The 19,590-nt window shown below is 37.7% G+C and overlaps 1 protein-coding gene across 5 annotated transcripts in view; it reads right to left on the bottom strand.

Moving 5' to 3' along the window:
• LOC132644555 (uncharacterized protein At5g08430) overlaps positions 1-19,590 on the bottom strand; it is a 52,039-nt gene that overhangs the window by 29,274 nt on the left and 3,175 nt on the right. For 4 of the 5 annotated variants that reach the window (XM_060361144.1, XM_060361145.1, XM_060361143.1 and 1 more), the window contains 2 exons: positions 8,846-8,997; positions 6,670-7,329 (listed from right to left, as the gene is read on the bottom strand). In XM_060361144.1, coding sequence (XP_060217127.1) covers positions 6,670-7,294 — 625 coding nt within the window. In that variant the 5' untranslated portion in view covers positions 7,295-7,329; positions 8,846-8,997. The remainder of the gene's footprint in view (positions 1-6,669; positions 7,330-8,845; positions 8,998-19,590) is intronic. The other variant, XM_060361146.1, reaches the window with a different exon arrangement.

Genomic DNA, 19,590 nt, shown 5'->3' with positions numbered 1-19,590 from the left:
CAACTGAATATAAAAAAGGTAACGAAACAAAACGCAAAAGGTCTTTCCCAACAAATGCCCTAAAGATGTGATCACTAGACGACTTAATCAGCAAAGTACATAAACTCGTCTCCACCAGCAATATGATGTATATCATGGGTGGCGATAAGGGAAATATTACACGGCACCTTATCAAAGAAACAAAACAACGGCAACTTCAAATGGCAGTTTCCATAATTAATTCCTTCCCAGGATGAAAATACCTCCGTAGTGGTCACACGTATTTTCTTTTTTAGCATGCCAAGAGAAAAAGGAAAAAATAGAACCACTTATATTAGGGTTTAAGAACAATGCAAAAAGAGAAGGTGGATAAATGGTTTTGAGGTGGCTAGAGCTGGTAATGAAAGTCTGGAGGTGACACATCTCCAATATGCAGATGACACACTGATCTTTTGTGATGCTGAAGAGGAGCAACTAAGGTTTTTAAGGATGATACTAGTCTTATTTGAAGGAATCTCTGGGCTGCACATTAATTGGAGGAAGAGTTTTTTGTATCCTATCAATGAAGTCCCAAACATGAACTTGTTGGCTGCAAATCTAGGTGGTGAAGTAGGTACTTTGCCAACTATCTATCTGGGAATGCCTCTGGGAGCCAAATCTAATTCAACAGAGATTTGGAACAATGTGATTGAAAAATGTGAGAGGAAACTAGCCAGATGGAAAAGCCAATATTTGTCCTTGGGGGGTAGAGTGACACTCATCAACTCAGTCCTTGATGCTCTACCAACATATATGATGTCCCTGTTTCCAATTCCAACAGGGATTATCAAGAGGTTGGATAGCATTAGGAGGAAATTCCTGTGGCAAGGAAATAAAGAAAAAAAAGGATTTCACTTGGTGAAGTGGAAAGTAGTGATCACTGGCAAGAAGAGTGGGGGACTGGGAATAAAAGATATGAAAATGCAGAGCAAAGCACTCAGAATGAAGTGGCTATGGAAGTATGCCAATGAAAATCAACTTTTATGGAGGAAAGTTATCAATGCAAAATATGAAGAGGAAGATAGCTGGATGACAAAGGAGGTTACCACACCATATGGGGTTAGTCTGTGGAGATCCATAAGAGCCTTATGGAATGAAGTTAAGTGCAACTCCAAGATCAAAGTAGTGAATGGGGTCAAAACCAGATTCTGGAAGGATAATTGGCTTGAGGCTGGTCATCTGGAAACACTATTTCCAGATATATACAACATTGTCTTTGATCATCAAAGGACTGTGGCTGATTTGTGGACACCTCAAGGATGGAATTTCACTTTCAGAAGGCAAATCAATGATTGGGAGATACAAAGAGTGGCTGATTTTCTTAACATATTGCAACAATTTAAGGGACTTCAGCTAGGAGAGGATGTTTTTTGGTGGTTGGGGAATAAAAAAGGAGTGTTCAAAGTTAGTTCAGCCTACAGGATGATGAATCAATCAATTCAACAGATTACCAACTGGCCCTGGAAACACATTTGGAGATCCAAAATCCCACATAAAGTTAGCTGCTTTGTGTGGCTTTTAGCTAAAGAAGCAGTTCTTACACAGGATAATTTGATGAAAAGGGGGATAATTTTATGCTCTAGATGTTTCCTATGTGGAGAAACAGCAGAGACAGTTAACCATCTGTTTCTACACTGTAAGTTTACACAACAGCTTTGGAGAATATTTTTAAATCTCAAAGGTATAGCCTGGACTATGCCTAGCAAGGTTTCAGAGGCTCTAAAGAGTTGGGAAGAGGCAGGATTGCAGGCAAAGAACAGAAATAGATGGAGAATGGTCCCTGCCAGCATATGGTGGGCAATATGGAAGGAGAGAAACTCCAGATGTTTTGAGAGTATAGAGAATGGAGTGCAGAAGGTCAAGTTGAATTGTATTTTATTGCTTTGTTTTTGGTGTAATCAGGCCTACTCAGATGATACTATTTCCATTATTGATGTATTAGATTCAATATAGGATTAGAATAGTAGAGTCTTGGAGTACTTTTGTAGATATGGTTTCAGTACAACCTATGTACTGTTTTGTTCATATCGAATACAATCCAGTTACCAGTTTCAAAAAAAAGAAAATCTACCCAAAGGACAGAAATCAGAAGGGAAATTTTTATAAAGATGATTGTTATATTACCAATATTACCTAAAAAAGAAGATAGTTGTTAACTTGTTATAGAGGGGTAATTTGGCAAAGAGCGCATTGTTATAAAAATGGATGTTGTTGTTAAAGGTAAAGTTGTTATAGAGGAGTAAAATATAATACAAAAAATTGGTTCCGGTAAAAACTTGGCTCTTTTCTTTTGTTATATAAGGTGGTTGTTATAGAGAGGTCTGACCGTATACACATACAAAGAGGAGCAACAATTCTGAAAGGGAAAAGGGTCAAATATACCCTCCAACTATTGTTTATCGTTTAGATTTGCCCTTCGTTAGAGTTTTGGTTCATATTTACCTCTTCCATTAAGAAACTTATTATATTTGCCCTTATCACTGACGGATTGCCGACTAGGAGTCCTTATTTATCCAAATAGACACCATGTGTATATATAATTTTTATTTTTATTTTATATCATACAAATTAAATTTTGCCATGTAATTATTTTTTATTTTTTATTTTTTATAAAAAAAATGCAATAGCTAATCTTCTTCTTCATCAAACCACCACTTACCCTTCTTCCTCTCCGCCACTGTCACCGCCGTCCACCACCCTCCGCCGCCGCTGGTTAATTTACTAAAACAAACGGTGGGTGTTTGGGTGTATGTTGAAGCTAGTTTTAATGGCTGGCTTTGGTGGTGTTTTGGGTGAGCGACAGTGGCTATTTGGTGTTTCAAATGGTCCGATGAAGATGGGTGGTGGTTTGAAAGTTTGAGGTGTTTTATACAATTTCAATGGTTATTTCGGGTGGAGCTGATGGACGGGTTTCCACAGTGGGACGATGAGTGGAGTAGTGATGAAACCAGTTGAGAATTTTGATGTTGTGGTGTCTCCTCTGTTTTTCTTTTATGTAGCAGCGGTGTGTGTATCTGAATGTGTTGTGTGTGTATTTCGGTGAAAATGAACATGGGAAAAGGAAGATTCCTTGATAAACCTAGATTGGGTTTGGGTAAAAAATGTGGGGAAGTAATGGGTTAATTTTAGTAAATTAACTAGAGGCAGTGGAGGGTGGTGGACGGCGGTGACAGTGGTGGAGAAGAAGAAGGGGAAGTGGTGGTTTGATAGAGAAGAAGATTAGGTATTGCATTTTTTTTTATAAAAAAAGAAAATTACATGGCAAATTCAATTGGTATGGTATAAAATAAAAGAAAAATTATATATACACATGGTAAAGTTGCTGCCATGTGACCAGGAGGTCACGAGTTCGAGCCGTGGAAACAGCCTCTTGCAGAAATACAAGGTAAGGCTGCGTACAATAGACCCTTGTGATCCGGCCCTTCCCCGGACCCCGTGCATAGCGGGAGCTTAGTGCACTAGGCTGCCCTTTTTTTACACATGGTGTTTGTGGATAAATAAGGACTCCTAATTAGCAATCCGTTAGTGATAAGGGCAAATGCAACAAGTTTCTTAATGGAAGGGGTAAATATGAACCAGAACTTTAACGGAGGGCAAATCTAAACTATAAACAATAGTTGGAGGGTAAATTTGACCCTTTTCCCATTCTGAAAACAACCTTTCTGCTTCAAAAAAAAATATAAAGATGGAAACTTTTTATGTTTATCTCTGTTAAATAAAGCTCTTAAAGATCAAAAATGTTTGTTTTTTAATACCAAAAACAAGGGAAAACAACTAACACTTACTTTATGTAAATAAAGAAGTCAGATATTATAATATATTTTAATCATGAAACAGCAATCTCAATGTCAAAAGGTTTTAGTTATTTGGTAATTTTCTTTTCTTTTTCCTTTTTGCTTACCAGTTTAAGTACAGAAAAGAACTTTCTGACTACTTACGACTTCCATATTTCATCTTGGGAAACAATCAGCAATCACACCTTTCTAATTTTTACTAGAAATGCTTTGCAGAGGACTATGACTAGGGATTTGTTTACACAGAAAAATATGGAGAGAATCATCATTTAATGGCTGGATTGTTGCTCCCCTTACTTGTTGCCCAAGTCTCTTTGGTAGGGAGGGAAATTTTTGTTTCGAGAAATATCAATGCAACAACAACATGCCCAGTGTAATCCCACAAGTGGGGTCTGGGGAGGGTAGAGTGTACGCAGACCTTACCCCTACCTTGGTAGGCTAGAGAGTGTTACACCTCTCGTTTTTGTCGCAAGCGGTCCTTGGCTTATGAGTGGTTTATACCCTTAATATGGAGATTCGCACCCGAGTTTTTTTTTTTTTGAGGCATTAAGTGCGTTACCTCGCGGGTACCAAAGTATGAATATATGTTCTTCGCAATACGATAGGATTAAAGCTAAACAAATTGAATTGTCGCAATGGAATGGACTCAGGGAACTGGCAAAAAACCAGTCCCTTTTGACGGACCGTCGACACGTCGACGGTGGCGTCAATGCACGCCGTCGACACGCCGCCGTCCCTGATTCTCTGATGGTTGATCGACGGTGCAAGTCGACGGACCGTCGACGTGTCGACCTGTACGTCAAACCGCACCTCTGGAACTTTCTAGTTCCATCTATATATAGTTGACCCTCACCTTTTATTTTCATTATTTTCACTCCCAAATCAGAGAAAGGCCTAGAATATTCCTCTTAATATTTTCCATCACCATAGTGAAGATTTAGCAAAATCCGAGCCCCGTAAACCCGAGCTTGTGAAGAGAAAGTTGTTCCTAGGGTTTCTTTGAAGTTGATGAGCTTGGGAATTGGAGTTAGAGCTTGATTCTTGGTATCCTAGTTTCTTCAAGGTATGTACATGATTCTTACCTATATGTTTGAGTTAATTATCCAGAGTTTTAATGGTTTTAAGCAAAGGGAATTATAGTTATAAAGGTTGTAAGTTGAATAAGAGTAGAGTTGGACTTGAGGGTTATTTTGAGGGATGATTTGGAGTAGAATTGATTATATTTTGATATGTAAGTATTGATATGGTTATTGTTAGTATTGTTGTTGATATGTTAGCTAAATTGGAAGATTGAGGAATTAGTGAGTTATGAAGGGGATGTTGTTCGGACCTCGTTAAGTCCCCTTTTCACTTGAATTGGATGGTAAGTGTTATAAAAGGTCTAATTGTGGCCTATGTTATCTTGGTTGTAGACTTACGAGTTCAAGACGTAGACGTTGGACAAGTAGATACGCTTCAAGGTATGTTAAGGTTGTCCCTTTTATTCTTTTTGGCATGATCTTTATTGTCTGAACGAACGAGTAAGCGAGCGAGTTCCAAAGACTCTACTCTTAGTATCCTTGATTCCTTATATTCATGTTCATGACTCCTAGAGATCTCTGTTATCTAGAGAAATCATGAGTATGTCTTTCATGAGGCTTCATGCATTATATATATATATACATATGTGTACAACTATTTTTCTCACACCGTGCCTATATGGCCGGGCAGCACCACTGCGGTGGGCGGCTTATAGATGATGAGGTATGATTACACCGTGCCTATATGGCCGGGCAGCACCACTAGTGGGCGGCGTGAGATGATTATCGTCCCGGACGCGGGATTAGATGAGATATGGATCGGGCCGTACGTTCCTCGGCACTATTGTATGATTTTTAAAGAAGAGCATGCATATTATACAGTATCTTCAATCATACAGATGCATTCAGACAGTCAGTTTGTTTATGAGTTTCAGATTTCCTACATGATTCTTATGTATACGTTCCTCTTATGCCCTACATACTCAGTACATAGTCCGTACTGACTCCCCTATTGTTCGGGGGCTGCGTTCATGCCCGCAAGTACAGGTAGACAGACAGGCGGTCCAGCTCTATAGGATATTCATCCAGTGGTGGTCAGTGCGCTCCACTTGATCCGGAGTAGCAGTTCGTTTTGGTAGCTACTTTTGAGATATAGATATGCATATGGGTATGACGGGGCCTTGTCCCGTCCTTTCTACAGCTTTTGTTCCATTACAGCTCTGTAGACAGTTATGTGTAGATGACTCGTGACATAGCCCTGTCGGCTATTATTCTTTTGTGTACAGGTCATGTAGCAGCCTAGTCGGCTTGCACTATTATCATCGGTATATATATATATACATCTGCATAGTCTTTGATGTTATCCTTTCATGAATTAGCTTAGTCCAGGTTGAGTTACTTGTGGGCCCATAGTGTGCAGTGTTATCCAGATGTGAGTATAGGGGTGTTTGGTCACTAGAGATCAGACACTCGTCGCAGCTCATCGGCTTGGGTCGTGACAGAGAGGCTGTTTCCGATAGACCCTCGGCTCAAGTACAGCTAAATTACGTCAATACGAAAACATAAGCAGCATCGTCAGGATAGTAAGAAAACTAAAGCAGAAGCGACAATAAGTAGTAATAGAGAACTAAGAATAAAAATACGAGAATACAAAAATAAAAATGATAGAAATAATACTGATCCTAATGGAAAGGAAAATAATACAAATCCTACTATTAGCCTTCTACCCTAATCCTCGATCTCCACACCCGCCTATCTAGGGAAATATCAATGCAACATCAATCTTATTTAGTCACTATAGGATTTTCAGAAAATAAAAGTGCACAACAAAAATATACCTTCAACTTGCTGAAGCTGGTGGGAGTTTTTCTGAAAGTAGTCGTTTGGGTCAGATTTTACCCTCACAAAGCTACCCACAATTTTATCTTCGAAACTTTCAGGTGTCTTCAGAAGATCCTGAACTAAGCTCCTCTTCAAGTACACAAGCTTAATGTTTTCAGCAATTACGGCGGCAAAGCAGCTTTTAGGAACAACAGGAACCTTTTTCTTTGCACTCCCTGTACTTTTTCTACCCTTAGATGCTATTAAAATATCCTCCTCTTCGGAACTGTTAGAAGGTTCATCCTCTGATTCATCATGGTTCTCACTGAAGTGCACTTCCAACAAATGGGAGATTCTCTTCCGCAGTATAGATTTCTTTCCAAAAAGGTAATGAAGTCGCGCATCACACATAACCCAGTTTTTCTTTTGTGGATCACGAAGATTATTCGAATTTACGTATTCATTGACAATTGCCGTCACCTCTTGAAGAGAGTATGTGCTGCTTGTATCTTTACCAATTGACTGAAGGAATTCAACCAATGGCCTGGATCCCCATCCGACAAACTCTAGTTTCTTGGTTCTGACATTTCTCTTTCTTTTCAAAGGAAAGGACTGATCCTTGACTTCTTCCACCCAATCCATGCTGTCAGGATAATATGCCAACACGAGCTTTTACACTTCAGAAAACAAACTCATATCATTTAATAATCTGGACAAGCTCAGAACTGTTTCGTTACAAATAAAAGCTAAACAAATACCGAAATGAAATGGTATTTGAAGGCAGACGTAATGCTCAGTTCGCTTGGAAGATCATAGAAAAGAGTAGTATAACGAAACCAAATTCAAACTAAATTTACGCTACATCTGATTTTGGTTAAGTCGACTTTGGAACATCTTTTTACTCAATCTGAACATAACTTTACCTACATATATATCAAATTTGACCAGTACATTGATTAGGCAAGCCTTATATGTATTCAGGATATGAACCTCAGCCTAGGGGACTGAAACCAGAGATTTGCTCATCTAGTCCAGGCCCAATTAATGATTTTATTTCTGCACGAGCTTGAGTCTTATTACCCATTATTATGATGAAAAGTAGGCTATTTAAGTATCTAATAAGAGCATCATGAAAGTTTCCATCAGATTTTTCCTTCTTTTTTGTTTACAAGTAAGGTCAAAAGTAGCTATTAGGCTTAATGAGGAAACCCTAAAAGGAGGTAGATTATATTTTTTTTCTACCTCTTATCTCAAAAGTGTCTTGAGCGCTGGACTCTTTCCAATGATTGATTAACAATATCACCACCAAATATATGTATTCGTCTTCATAGCATTCATATGGATTTCTATTCAAGTATCTTTCAAAAGATAGAAATTTGTTTCTATCCAACACATTCGCATTTTATACGAGGCCTTTAACTAAGACAGAATAACTTGCATTTGGTATTTCTCTTACTGTAATTTGTCCGTTCAAATGACTTCTGATTTTTTGTCACTGTTGCGTATTATTTCTTCAGTTTACTGGGATAGTCTTGTTGACTTAGATTTGCCGGAATCATTGTCAGATAAGTTCTAAAACGAGATCTCCTAAAAGTAAATGACAAGGAAAAATATGTTACATTTTTATCTGTAGGTGGTCTTTTCCTGTTATACATAATCCCGAGGAACTTCATGATTCAGGATTATTACAACTCGATGATATACAAAAATAATATGTCTGACCACTATGATCTTAGTAAAATAAACGCCTTCCAAACATAGGCAAAGATAGAGGAGTTACTTGCAGTTAAGACAAATGACAAACTATCATGAACAAAAACCATAAATGTAATTTGTACAAAATATGCAAGCTGCAAGGACTAAATTGCAATTAACCCAAAATATCTTGATGCATCCCAGTGGCTCCTGCACAAAGTCACACAATCCCCAGAAGAAGCTGTCACTCTACTCTTGACTTTCAGAATATGTGAGAGTGTAACAAGCATACAAGATTTACAAAGGTAAGATCAACCATAATTCTACACCTTAAATTCTACACCTTAACCTTAGATAAAACAAGAAAAAAGAATCTGAAAGCTGTTTCAAATATTTATCTACATAAGCAACAAGATATCCCAGATTAGTAGATAAATAAAGATTTTCATATCTCCACCTCACAAAAAGAAACACAAGAGAATAATGTGATTGGTTTACCTTCAGGCAAATATTACTTCCTTGAGTGAAATCTTAACCACATCAGGGTCAAGGACGAATGCATGGTTGCTTTAGATTGTGGAGTAGACGCTCTTCATCTTTCTCTCGCTCGCTCTTGCTCTCTTCGTCAGAGACTAAAACCACGCAGCCACCTGTTTAAGATCGATGTCATTGAATAAATTTGCAACTATAGGTGGATATGTGATGTTTTCTCTAGAACTATTTAATAATTCGATGTTAACGCTAAAATAAAAATGAAAAAAGCATTTATAGATTCCACACAAGCTTAATTACAAAAGGCTATACATTTCACCAAATTTCATATAGGATAGACATGTCACTTACAAATTCACCTCTTCCTATTGCTAAATCTTAAGATCGTTTGAGAGGTCTAAAATGAATTGATAAATGGGTCGTCAAACATTTTTCATTAGTGATTGGAGGAGAATAGGGAAGAGAAATATCAGCAATTGACTTAAGTGAACATAATTCATTGATAAAGTAACAGCAAGTGAAAGCAGTTGACTAGATCAGAAATGAATCCATATTAAGTCTTGTGCTAACAGTAGAAGCCAGCATGGAAAGTCTTCCACTTTTGAAACAGATTCCACCACAATCTCCTCCCTTCACCGCCACAATTGTCATCCCAAAGGATAAACAAAACATTATAAACTAGGAAATAAGATAATATTGAAATTATTATTCAATACAAACAGTCCGATAGTCTTCAAAAAAAATGGGCAAAGGCATTCCAGTTCTTGTCACAACAAGGATGTCCATAATTCAAGGTAAGTAATAACATTGACACGCCGACTACAACCTAATGACAGTTTATTGAGGAACACTTCTGTTAAATGAATTAAAGTTTTAAACGGCCCACTTAGAAGAAATAAGTTTTAGAACCCAGCCAAGTTCAGAAGGAAGAACCTTTTTTGCTTTGATCAAGAGGTCGTAAGGAAGAAGACTTTTTTTTGGGAAGAGAACAAAGTTTCAAGGACATGCTTATTTAAACAAATCATTTATTAATCTTGAAAGTTTCTACTTAAATAATAGCAAACAATCATCATGCATGTAATAACCTATTTAGTTTTGATAAAATGGATCTTGGGCCTAACTCAACCCCAAAAGCTAGGCTCATGGGGGGAACATCTGATGTGGGACTCTTAACAAGTTGAATGCGACAAAAATGACAAGGTATTTCTTGAGAAAAAGATTGAATACATGAACGTAATTTCTTCTATCCATTTATTTTTTTGGGAAACTGTATCCATTTATTTCTTGTATCCATTTATTTGAATGGAAAACGGGAATAACTCTAAAGTAAGTGGTATCAGGGGCGTTCCACGTGGAGAAGTATGGGCTCACGTGAACCCATGCACCCGCCCTAAATCATGTATAGCACTGGTATATTCCTGGCAAATGTACTTATACTTCTATATGGACACCCATCCACAGGAGAACACTTTGGTTCAGTGGTGGCTGCGTGCACCTTTGCCTCCTATGTCTAGGATTCAAATCTCTGCCGCATTTTTGAATTAAAAACCTTGTTTCTTGTTTTTATGTTTCTTTTATACCCTTTTCTCTTTCTTATTTGGTTCACTTTTTCACAAAAATCTAAAATGCTTGTCTTTTGTTTCTTTTTCTTCTTTTCTGTTTTTTCCCCTTTTGTTCTTTTCTTTTTGATTTACTTTAGCTCCTTAAGCTATCTTTAATTAAATTTTCTTTTTTTTTCTTTTGTGTTCTCTTTCTTTTTTGTGTTTCTTTTTTGCCTTTTTTTTCCTTCTTTTTGGGTTCATTCTTGGAGTTTCAGAAACCCTAAAGAATCTAAATTCAAAACACCAAGCAGAATTACAGCAAAGGGAAGAGGATAAGGGGGTGATGGACAGGGCAAATAGTTTCAATAAGGCAGCAAAAGAGGCAGATGTTTCACCAAGGGCACTAGCAAAGAGTGGGAAAAACCCAAGAATCAGGAGATTCAACAAGTTAAGAGGGTGATATCAAGGAGGACAACTTCAGCCAAACTAAAATAATGATTAAAGCACGAATATGGAATATCAGGTCTGTTGACACTCAACAAGCATTAATGGAACCATTTCAGAATTGTAGACACTTACTAATACAAGAGGAGATTGGGGATGGAATCAGCTATTGCTAATGTAAATGGAAAGACTTGGGTATTTATTGATGCAGTTGTACAATGGGAGATAGTTTTTGACTCTGAACAACAAATTACCCTAAAGCTTTTTCATCAGGACACTGGAAAGGAATTTCTTGCCTCATTTATTTATGCTAAATGTGATCAAACTGAAAGAATGGAGTCATGGGATAATTTACATCATTTTGCAGATTCAACCAATCTACCATGGATGGTTGGAGGGGACTTCAATGTTATATTATCAGAAGAGGAAAAACTGGGAGGTTTACCAGTTACTTTGGATGAATGTGAAGACTTTGCATTTTGCATAAATTCATGTGAATGGATGGATACGGGGTATAAGGGAAGCTTGTTCACCTGGTAGAATGGAAATCAGCAGGGGACTGTATTTTTACGAGGCTTGACAGAATTTTGATTAACAATTCCTTTCAGGAAATGTTTCCACAGACAGAAGTTGAACACAAACAAGAATAGGATCAGATCATGCCCCTTTATAGTTTTCTTGTGGGGAAGAAGTATCAAATTTCATAAAACCTTTCAGATTTTTGAATTTTTGGGCTCAACATGAATCATTTAAGGAGCTGGTAATTCAAAACTGGAAGACTGACTTTGTGGGGACACCATATTTGGCTTTCAAGCAGAAATTAAAGAATATGAAAAGGGCCTTGTCAGCATGGAGTAAAGAAACATATGGGGATATATTCAAACAAGTAGCAACCAGAGAGGAGGTGGTGAAAATTAAAGAAGCCCTGTTTGAGGGAGATCCAAGCATAGTCGACAGAATTGTACTTCAGAAGGCACAGGCTGAATTAAAGAAATACTTGCATCTAGAGGAACAGTACTGGAAGCAAAAAAGCAGGGTTTACTTGGTATGCTGAGGGGGACAGGAACACAAGTTTTTTGCATAACTATGTGAATGGGAGAAGGAGGAAATTACAGTTGAATAGAATTCAGAATGGTAATGGCACATGGGTGGAATCAATAGATTTAATAGCTCAACAGGCAGTGAATTTCTATCCAAATCAATTCACACAGGAAGGGGATACAAATGACTTTGAGTTATTACATCATGTTCCCACTATGGTGACTCGTGAGGACAATATGAAGATCTGTTCATATCCAAACAAGGAGGAGGTCAAGAAGGCAGTATATGCATTAAGTGGGGAAAGTGCTAGTGGACCTGATGGTTTTACAGGAATATTTTTACCAAAAATGTTGGGATATTGTTGATAATGATGTTCATGCTGTTGTTCTAGCTTATTTTGATGGGGCACAGTTACCAAAATCAATTACTCACACTAATTTGGTTCTTATTCCCAAGAAAGAGCTTGTTCAGTCCTTTTTTGATCTGAGGCCAATTAGCTTGTTTGATTTCATTAACAAGGGGATTTCTAGGGTAATTCATGGGAGATTAGAGCAGATCATCCCAAGACTGATATCTTCAAATCAGTCAGGTTTTGTGAAAGGCAGGAGGACTTTTGAAAATATTCTCCTACCCAGGAAATAGTTTCAGATATTAGAGTAAGAGGCAAGCCTGCTAATGTGGTTATCAAGTTAGATATGACCAAGGCATATGATAGAGTGTCTTGAAAATATCTACTTCATGTGTTGAGAAAAATGGGGTTTGCTGAGCATCTAATCAACATGATCAGGAGATTGATTGCAAACAATTGGTACTCAGTACTATGAAATGGTCTTTCTTCAAGTCATCTAGAGGGGTGAAACAAGGTGATCCTTTATCCCCAGCTTTATTTCTATTATCAGCAGAAGTCCTATCTAGGGCTTTGAACTCATTATTTGAAGATAGCAGATATATTGGGTATGGGATGCCAAAGTGAACCAATCCTATGAATCATCTAGCCTATGCCGATGATACTATTATTTTTACGTCTGCTGATACTTATCCCTGAAATGCATTATGAATATCCTTAGCAAATATGAGTAGATGTCTGGGCGCTGATCAACAAAGGTTAGAGTTCTTTCTATATGTATAGCAAGATAGGCAATGGATTGATTCAGAAAGTGGGTGATTGTACTGGATTTGCAAAGGGACAATTTCCATTCACTTAATTAGGTTGTCCCATCACTCATACCAGGAAAAAGAAGATTTTTTATTCTGATCTAATCAAGAAGGTAAAAAAGCAAGCTACTTTCTTGGAAGGGAAAACTGCTTTCTTGTGGTGGTAAGGCTGTCTTGATTAAAAGTGTACTGCAAAGCATGCCTATTCATCTTCTATCAGTAATTTCCCCTCCTAAGTGTGTTTTATATGAGCTTCATAAATTATTTGCTAAATATTTTTGGAGTAATAAGGAAGAGAAGAAAAGTAGGCATTGGGCAGCATGGCATGATGTGTGTTTACCTACCCAAGAAGGGGGGTTGGGATTTAAGTCAATGTTTGGTATTTCTAATGCTTTGTTTGCTAAATTGTGGTGGAGATTTAGGACTTCATCAACAATGTGGACTAGTTACATGTGGAATAAGTACTGCAAAAAACATACTCCTACTCTGGCACAATGGAAGGGAGGAACACAAGTGCGGAAGAAAATGCTGGAAATGAGAGATGCTATTGAACAGGAAATCTGGTGGGAAGTCAAAGGGGGTTACACTAATGTATGGTATGATAACTGGACTAAATTAGGAACATTACATCATGTGGTTCCTATTGAGTATCCTATAAATGAAGATTTGGTGGATGTAATAGATTTAATTGAGGAAGGCAGATGGAAAGAACAACTATTACAGCAATCTGTTACCAGTAGAAATTGTTAACCAAATCAAAGCTGAGGTTCCTATAGAACAGTAGCAGCGAACATGGGACAGACCATGGTGGATGCCATCTAGTACAGGAAAGTTTCCAGTAAATTCTGCATGGGAGATACTAAGGCACAAGGAACATGAGCAGGTTGATTATAAACAGATGTGGATTAAAGGTGTTCCTTTTAAAATTTCCTTTATTCTGTGGAGATTATGAAAATTTAAACTTCCTACAGATGACAAATTGATGAGCATGAAATTCCTATTGCTTCAAGATGTTATTGCTGTAATACTCCTCACTAGGAAACTTTGCAGCATTTGTTTTTAACAGGGAGTTTTGCTTCATAAGTATGGAGGATTTTTAAGAATACAGTTGGAACACAAATGAATCTAATCTAGATTCATCAGGTAATTACAAGTTGGTGGAAGATTGATTGTGCAGAGAAGTTTAAACCTATTCTACATGTTGTTCCAGCTATGATTACTTGGGAATTATGGAAGAGGAGGAATAAGATTAAGCATGGGGGGAAGGTTAGTTTGAGAAGGGTCATTCATGAGATTTATTCTTTTTTTTTTTTTTTTGAGAAGGTAACAGTTGTATGTATAGACTAAAACAGCACATAGGTTGTGCTGAAAACCATATTTACATCAGGCAAAAGAAAACAACTGATCCAACATTCTAACAAGATCCTAGAATATCTACAATGGACTCAGTATCTTCTGGATATATCTGCTTACACCAAAAACAAAAAAGACTAATGCAGTTCAGTTTGATCTTTTGTGCTTCATTACTGATGTCCTCAAAACACCTTGAATTCCTCTCTTTCCAAATTGTCCACCATATACAGACTGGAACAACCCTCCATCTATCACTGTCTGCAGCTCCTAATCCTGCCTCCTCCCAGCTATATAGTACTTGAGTAATCTTGTTAGGCATTACCCAAGCCAAGCTCCTAAGGTTAACAAAAATCCTCCAAAGCTGGTCTGTTATCTTGCATTGTAAAAACAGATGGTTGACTATTTCAGCCTCTTCACCACATAGATAGCATCTGGAACAAAGAGAGAACTTCCTCTTTTTAAGATTTTCTTGGGTCAAAACAGCTTCCCTTGCTAGCAACCAAGTGAAGCATGCTACTTTGTATGGTATTTTCACTTTCCATATATGCTTCCAAGGCCAATGTTGCACCTGTTGATTACCTTGGTTCAAAAGTTTGCATGCTGAATTCACTTTAAATATGCCTTTACTGTCTTCTTTCCACCATAGTTTATCTACTCCATCATGAATGCCTTTGAATTCTTCCAGCTTTCTAAAGAAATCAGTCAGTGTGTCAATTTCCCAGTCATTAAAATTCCTCCTAAACTGAGTGTTCCATCCTTGAGGATTCCATATTTCAGCTACAGTCTTTTGTTGATGTACAGCCAGCCCATAAATGTCAGGAAAGAGGCCCTTTAAACTTCTATTGCCCAACCATCTATCCTCCCAAAATGACGTTTTATCTCCATTGTTTACCTTTACTATTGCATGATTCCTCAAGAAAGGCCATAATACTCTTATGGATCTCCACAAACTAACTCCATAAGGAGTGTTCACCTCTTTGGTCATCCATTTGCTTTCTTCACCATACTTTGTCTTGATGATGCTTCCCCAGTAAGATTGATTATCTTGAGCATACCTCCACAACCACTTTAGTTTAAGAGCTTTACCCTGCAATTTGAGATTCCTGATGCCTAATCCACTTTGTTTCTTCCCCAACTTAACATCACACCATTTGACTAGATGGAATACCTTTTTGTCTTGATTTCCTTGCCACAGAAAATCCCTCCTATCTTGTATTGAGCCGAGGGTCTTTCGGAAACAGCCGTCCTACCTTGATAAGAGTCAGGTCTGCGTACACTCTATCCTCCCCAGACCCCACGGTGTGGGATTTCACTGGGTTGTTGTTGTTGTTGTTGCTGCTGCTTGTCAAGCCTTTGGATGATCTCCACTGGAATGGGAAATATGGACATCATGTAAGTTGGCAGTGCATCCAACACAGAGTTGATGAGAGTGACTCTGCCTCCCAGAGAAATATATTCTGATTTCCATCTAGTCAACTTCTTTTCACACTTTTCAATCACAGAATTCCAAATACTCATAGACTTTGATTTAGCACCTAAGGGCATTCCTAAATAAGTGGTCGGCAATGATCGAACTTCTCCACCTAAAATCCCAGTCAACTCCTCCATATTAGACACTACATTGATTGGATACATGTGACACTTTCTCCAATTTACGTGTAAGCCAGAAACTCCTTCAAATAGCACCAGGATTAATCTCAATATCTTCAGATGATCTTCATTAGCATCACAGAAAATTAAGGTATCATTTGCATATTGGAGATGTGTGACTTCCATGTTGGCAATTGAAATTGAATTTGTGGCCACCTCAAAACCTCTGATCCATTCATTGTTTCTTGCCACCTTAATCATATTGTTCAAGCCCTCCATGACTAGAATGAACAAGAAAGGTGACAAAGGGTCACCCTGCCTCAATCCTCTTTGAGATGAGAAAAAACCTTCAGGTGAGCCATTGATTAGGATGGAAAACTTGACAGTTGAGATGCAAAATTTTATCCACTTTATCCATTTTTCTCCAAAGCCCATACATGACAGAATCTTCAATAGAAAACCCCAATTGACATGATCATATGCTTTTTCAATGTCTAATTTGCATAGAATTCCTGGCTTTCCTTGTTTGATTCTGGAATCCACAGCTTCATTAGCAATTAAAATAGCATCCATTATTTGTCTCTCTTTAATAAAAGCCATCTGTTGGACATCCACCAGCTTGCTTATTACTCTTTTCAACCTCTCTGTTAACACCTTTGAGATCAACTTGTAGACACTGCCTATAAGGCTAATGGGTCTAAAGTCTCTCAACTCCTTAGCTCCATTTTTTTTGGGGATCAAGCTTATATAGGTTGCATTATAGCTTTTCTCAAAAACTCCATGAGTGCGAAAATTTTTGAAAGTTTCCATGATATCATGCTTCAAAACATCCCAACCTTTGATGAGGAAGCCCATTGTGAAGCCATCTGGGCCAGGGGCTTTGTTCATGACACACATCTTTAGACATGACAACACCTCTTGTTCACTAAATTCACCTTGTAAAATGACAGGACAATTGTTCAAATTAAATGATGGCCTCCATTCATAAGTCTCAGAGTACAGTTTCCGATAGAAATCAACAATTTCCCCCTTGATTCTTACTGGATCTTCCACAACTTCATCTTGGATCACAAGCTAGTCAATATTGTTACTTCTCTTATGTGAATTGACCACTTTGTGGAAGAAACTGGTATTCTTGTCCCCCTCTTTGAGCCATAAAGCCCTAGATCGTTGTCTCCATGAGATTTCCTCATTTTTAATGTGTTCATCATCAGTGTTATTAAAAGCAAAAAGCGCAAAAAAACTTTCAGGTCAACTGGGGCTTTAAGCGCAAAGCGCAAATAAAGTGTGGGCTTTAATGAAAAAAGGCACAATGGTGAAAAAAATACAAATATACACACACACACACACACACATATATATATATATATGTATATATAAAGTGTGGGCCTTAATGAAAAAAGGCACAATGGTGAAAAAAATACAAATACACACACACACACATATATATATATGTGTGTGTGTTTAGTCCAAGGCTAATAATAATAAGCATGAACAACAAATATATGGACAAAGAAATTGTAAAAACATTACGATAAAGTGAAATATCAATTATCTAGCGTCACCTCTTCAAGAGAGGCTCATTGTCAAGGAAAAGTATGTCTTAAGAGCCTTGTTGATGACACTGAAGCGCAAATAAAGCGAGGCGAAGCGCTCAACATGTTTTGAGCCTCGCTTCAGGGCTTAAGCGCGCTTTAAGCGCGTCTTTGACAACACTGTTCATCATATTCCATCAAAAGAGAAGCTTTCAAAACTGATTCCTCTTTTGATAACACTCTGTTCTCCTGTATTGCATCAAACTTAGCCAATTGACTCAAAAGTTGAGCCTTTTGCATTCCCAGATTTCCTTGACAAGTTTTACTCCATTCTTTTAGCTTGACTTTTAATGCTTTAACTTTGCAAGCTAAAATATAGTCGGGTTTGCCTGTGAAAATAAAAGAAGTCCACCAGTCTCTGATTCTTTCCACAAATCCTTCTGTATTCAGCCACCAATTTTCAAATTTAAAATATGACCTGTTATGTTCCCAGATTCCACATTGCAGTGAGATAGGGAAATGATCAGACTCCAGTCTCTGCAATACAGACTGCTTAATATTCCTGAACCTGTCATCCCACTCTTGAGAGATTAGAATCCTATCAATTCTAGAAGCAATTCTACTATTATCTCCCTTTAGCCAAGTAAAACATCCTCCTTCTAGTTGAAGATCCAAAAGCTCCATGTCTTCTATAAAATCTGAAAATTTCCCCATTGCAGGGGTTCTTCTGCAATTCCTTTTCTCAGATGGAAATCTTGTGACATTAAAGTCACCACAGACAGCCCATGGACCATCAAACATACCCCTAACAGCTCCTGCTTCCTCCCACATATGCTCCCTCTCAAATCTGCAATTTGGAGCATATACTCCAGTTATGTGGCACTCAAAATCTTGAAGAAGTGCCACAAACTTGCAGGTTAGATATATGATCCAATTTCCAGAATATCCCCTCTCCAAGCTCTAATATCCCACAACATCAAAATTCCCCCTCAAGTGCCACTGGCTTGTAAACATGCAAATTTCACCCATCTCCCTCCCTATAATTCTTTGACAATAACCTATATTATTTAGCAAAATGCAGATATCCTTGGCTAAATAATATCCCATTCTTATGGCCTGATCTAGTTTCTTTTCTGGAGAATTACAAGCCTATTCTTGTTACCAAATCTGTTTACAGGTCACTTCCTATGGAGGGATGGTATAAATGCAACACTGATAGAGCTTCTAGGAGGAATCCTGGACCTTGTTCTTATGGGTTTTGTGTAAGGGATTGGAAGGGGGATTTAGTTTTTGCTCAGTGTCAGAAAATTGGGCAAAACACTAATGTTGTTGCAGAGGCAAGAGCTGTCCTAGAAGGTTTAATGTACTATGTGAGGAATGATTTGCATCCATTGATATTAGAGAATGATTCTATGATGATGAAGAACATATTGGATGGTGGATGGGAGGTATCATGGTGCATTATCACATTAGTGGACAGAATTAGAAAGCTAAGGCCTGAGGGATAACTTTAATGTGGTGGTACAACATGTATTCAGGGAAGGCAATACAAGGCAGATTTTTTAACTTACCTAGCTTTTGTTTTTGCGGGTACATCAAGCTTTAGCAATATTTCTGAACTACCATGTGTAGGGAGGAAACTTTTAAATCTTGACAAACATCAAATTCCAAATTTGAGGTTCAGAAGTGCCAAGAATATTGGATTCACTGATATACAAGACTAACTTTGTAACTCAAATATTGTAAAGGCTTCTAATGGTGGTATTAGCTTTTGGCTCATCCCATTGAAGTCCTAACAATAAATGAGAAACAAAGGAGGATTTATATTCAGTATATCCAATAAATGTGACAGATCTATTCTCTGAGTGCCGGAAATAGAGAATTTATGCAGTTATTTATCATTTTAATCTTTAAGATAATATTTAATGTTTTAATCTAAGGATTGCATGTATGAAAATAAGCACAGAGGTTCAAGTTTTTCCATGGACAGTGTAAACATACAAGAAAGCAGGCACCAGTAGCAGAGTATCAAAAAAAAGCACAACACCAGATCGAGATTGGGTCAAATTGAGCTGCGCATTCCTATGGCTCA

Source organism: Lycium barbarum, chromosome 6, assembly GCF_019175385.1.
Source record: "Lycium barbarum isolate Lr01 chromosome 6, ASM1917538v2, whole genome shotgun sequence".
Taxonomy (NCBI): Eukaryota; Viridiplantae; Streptophyta; class Magnoliopsida; order Solanales; family Solanaceae; genus Lycium; species Lycium barbarum.
This window is presented reverse-complemented; position numbering and strand designations above follow the sequence as displayed.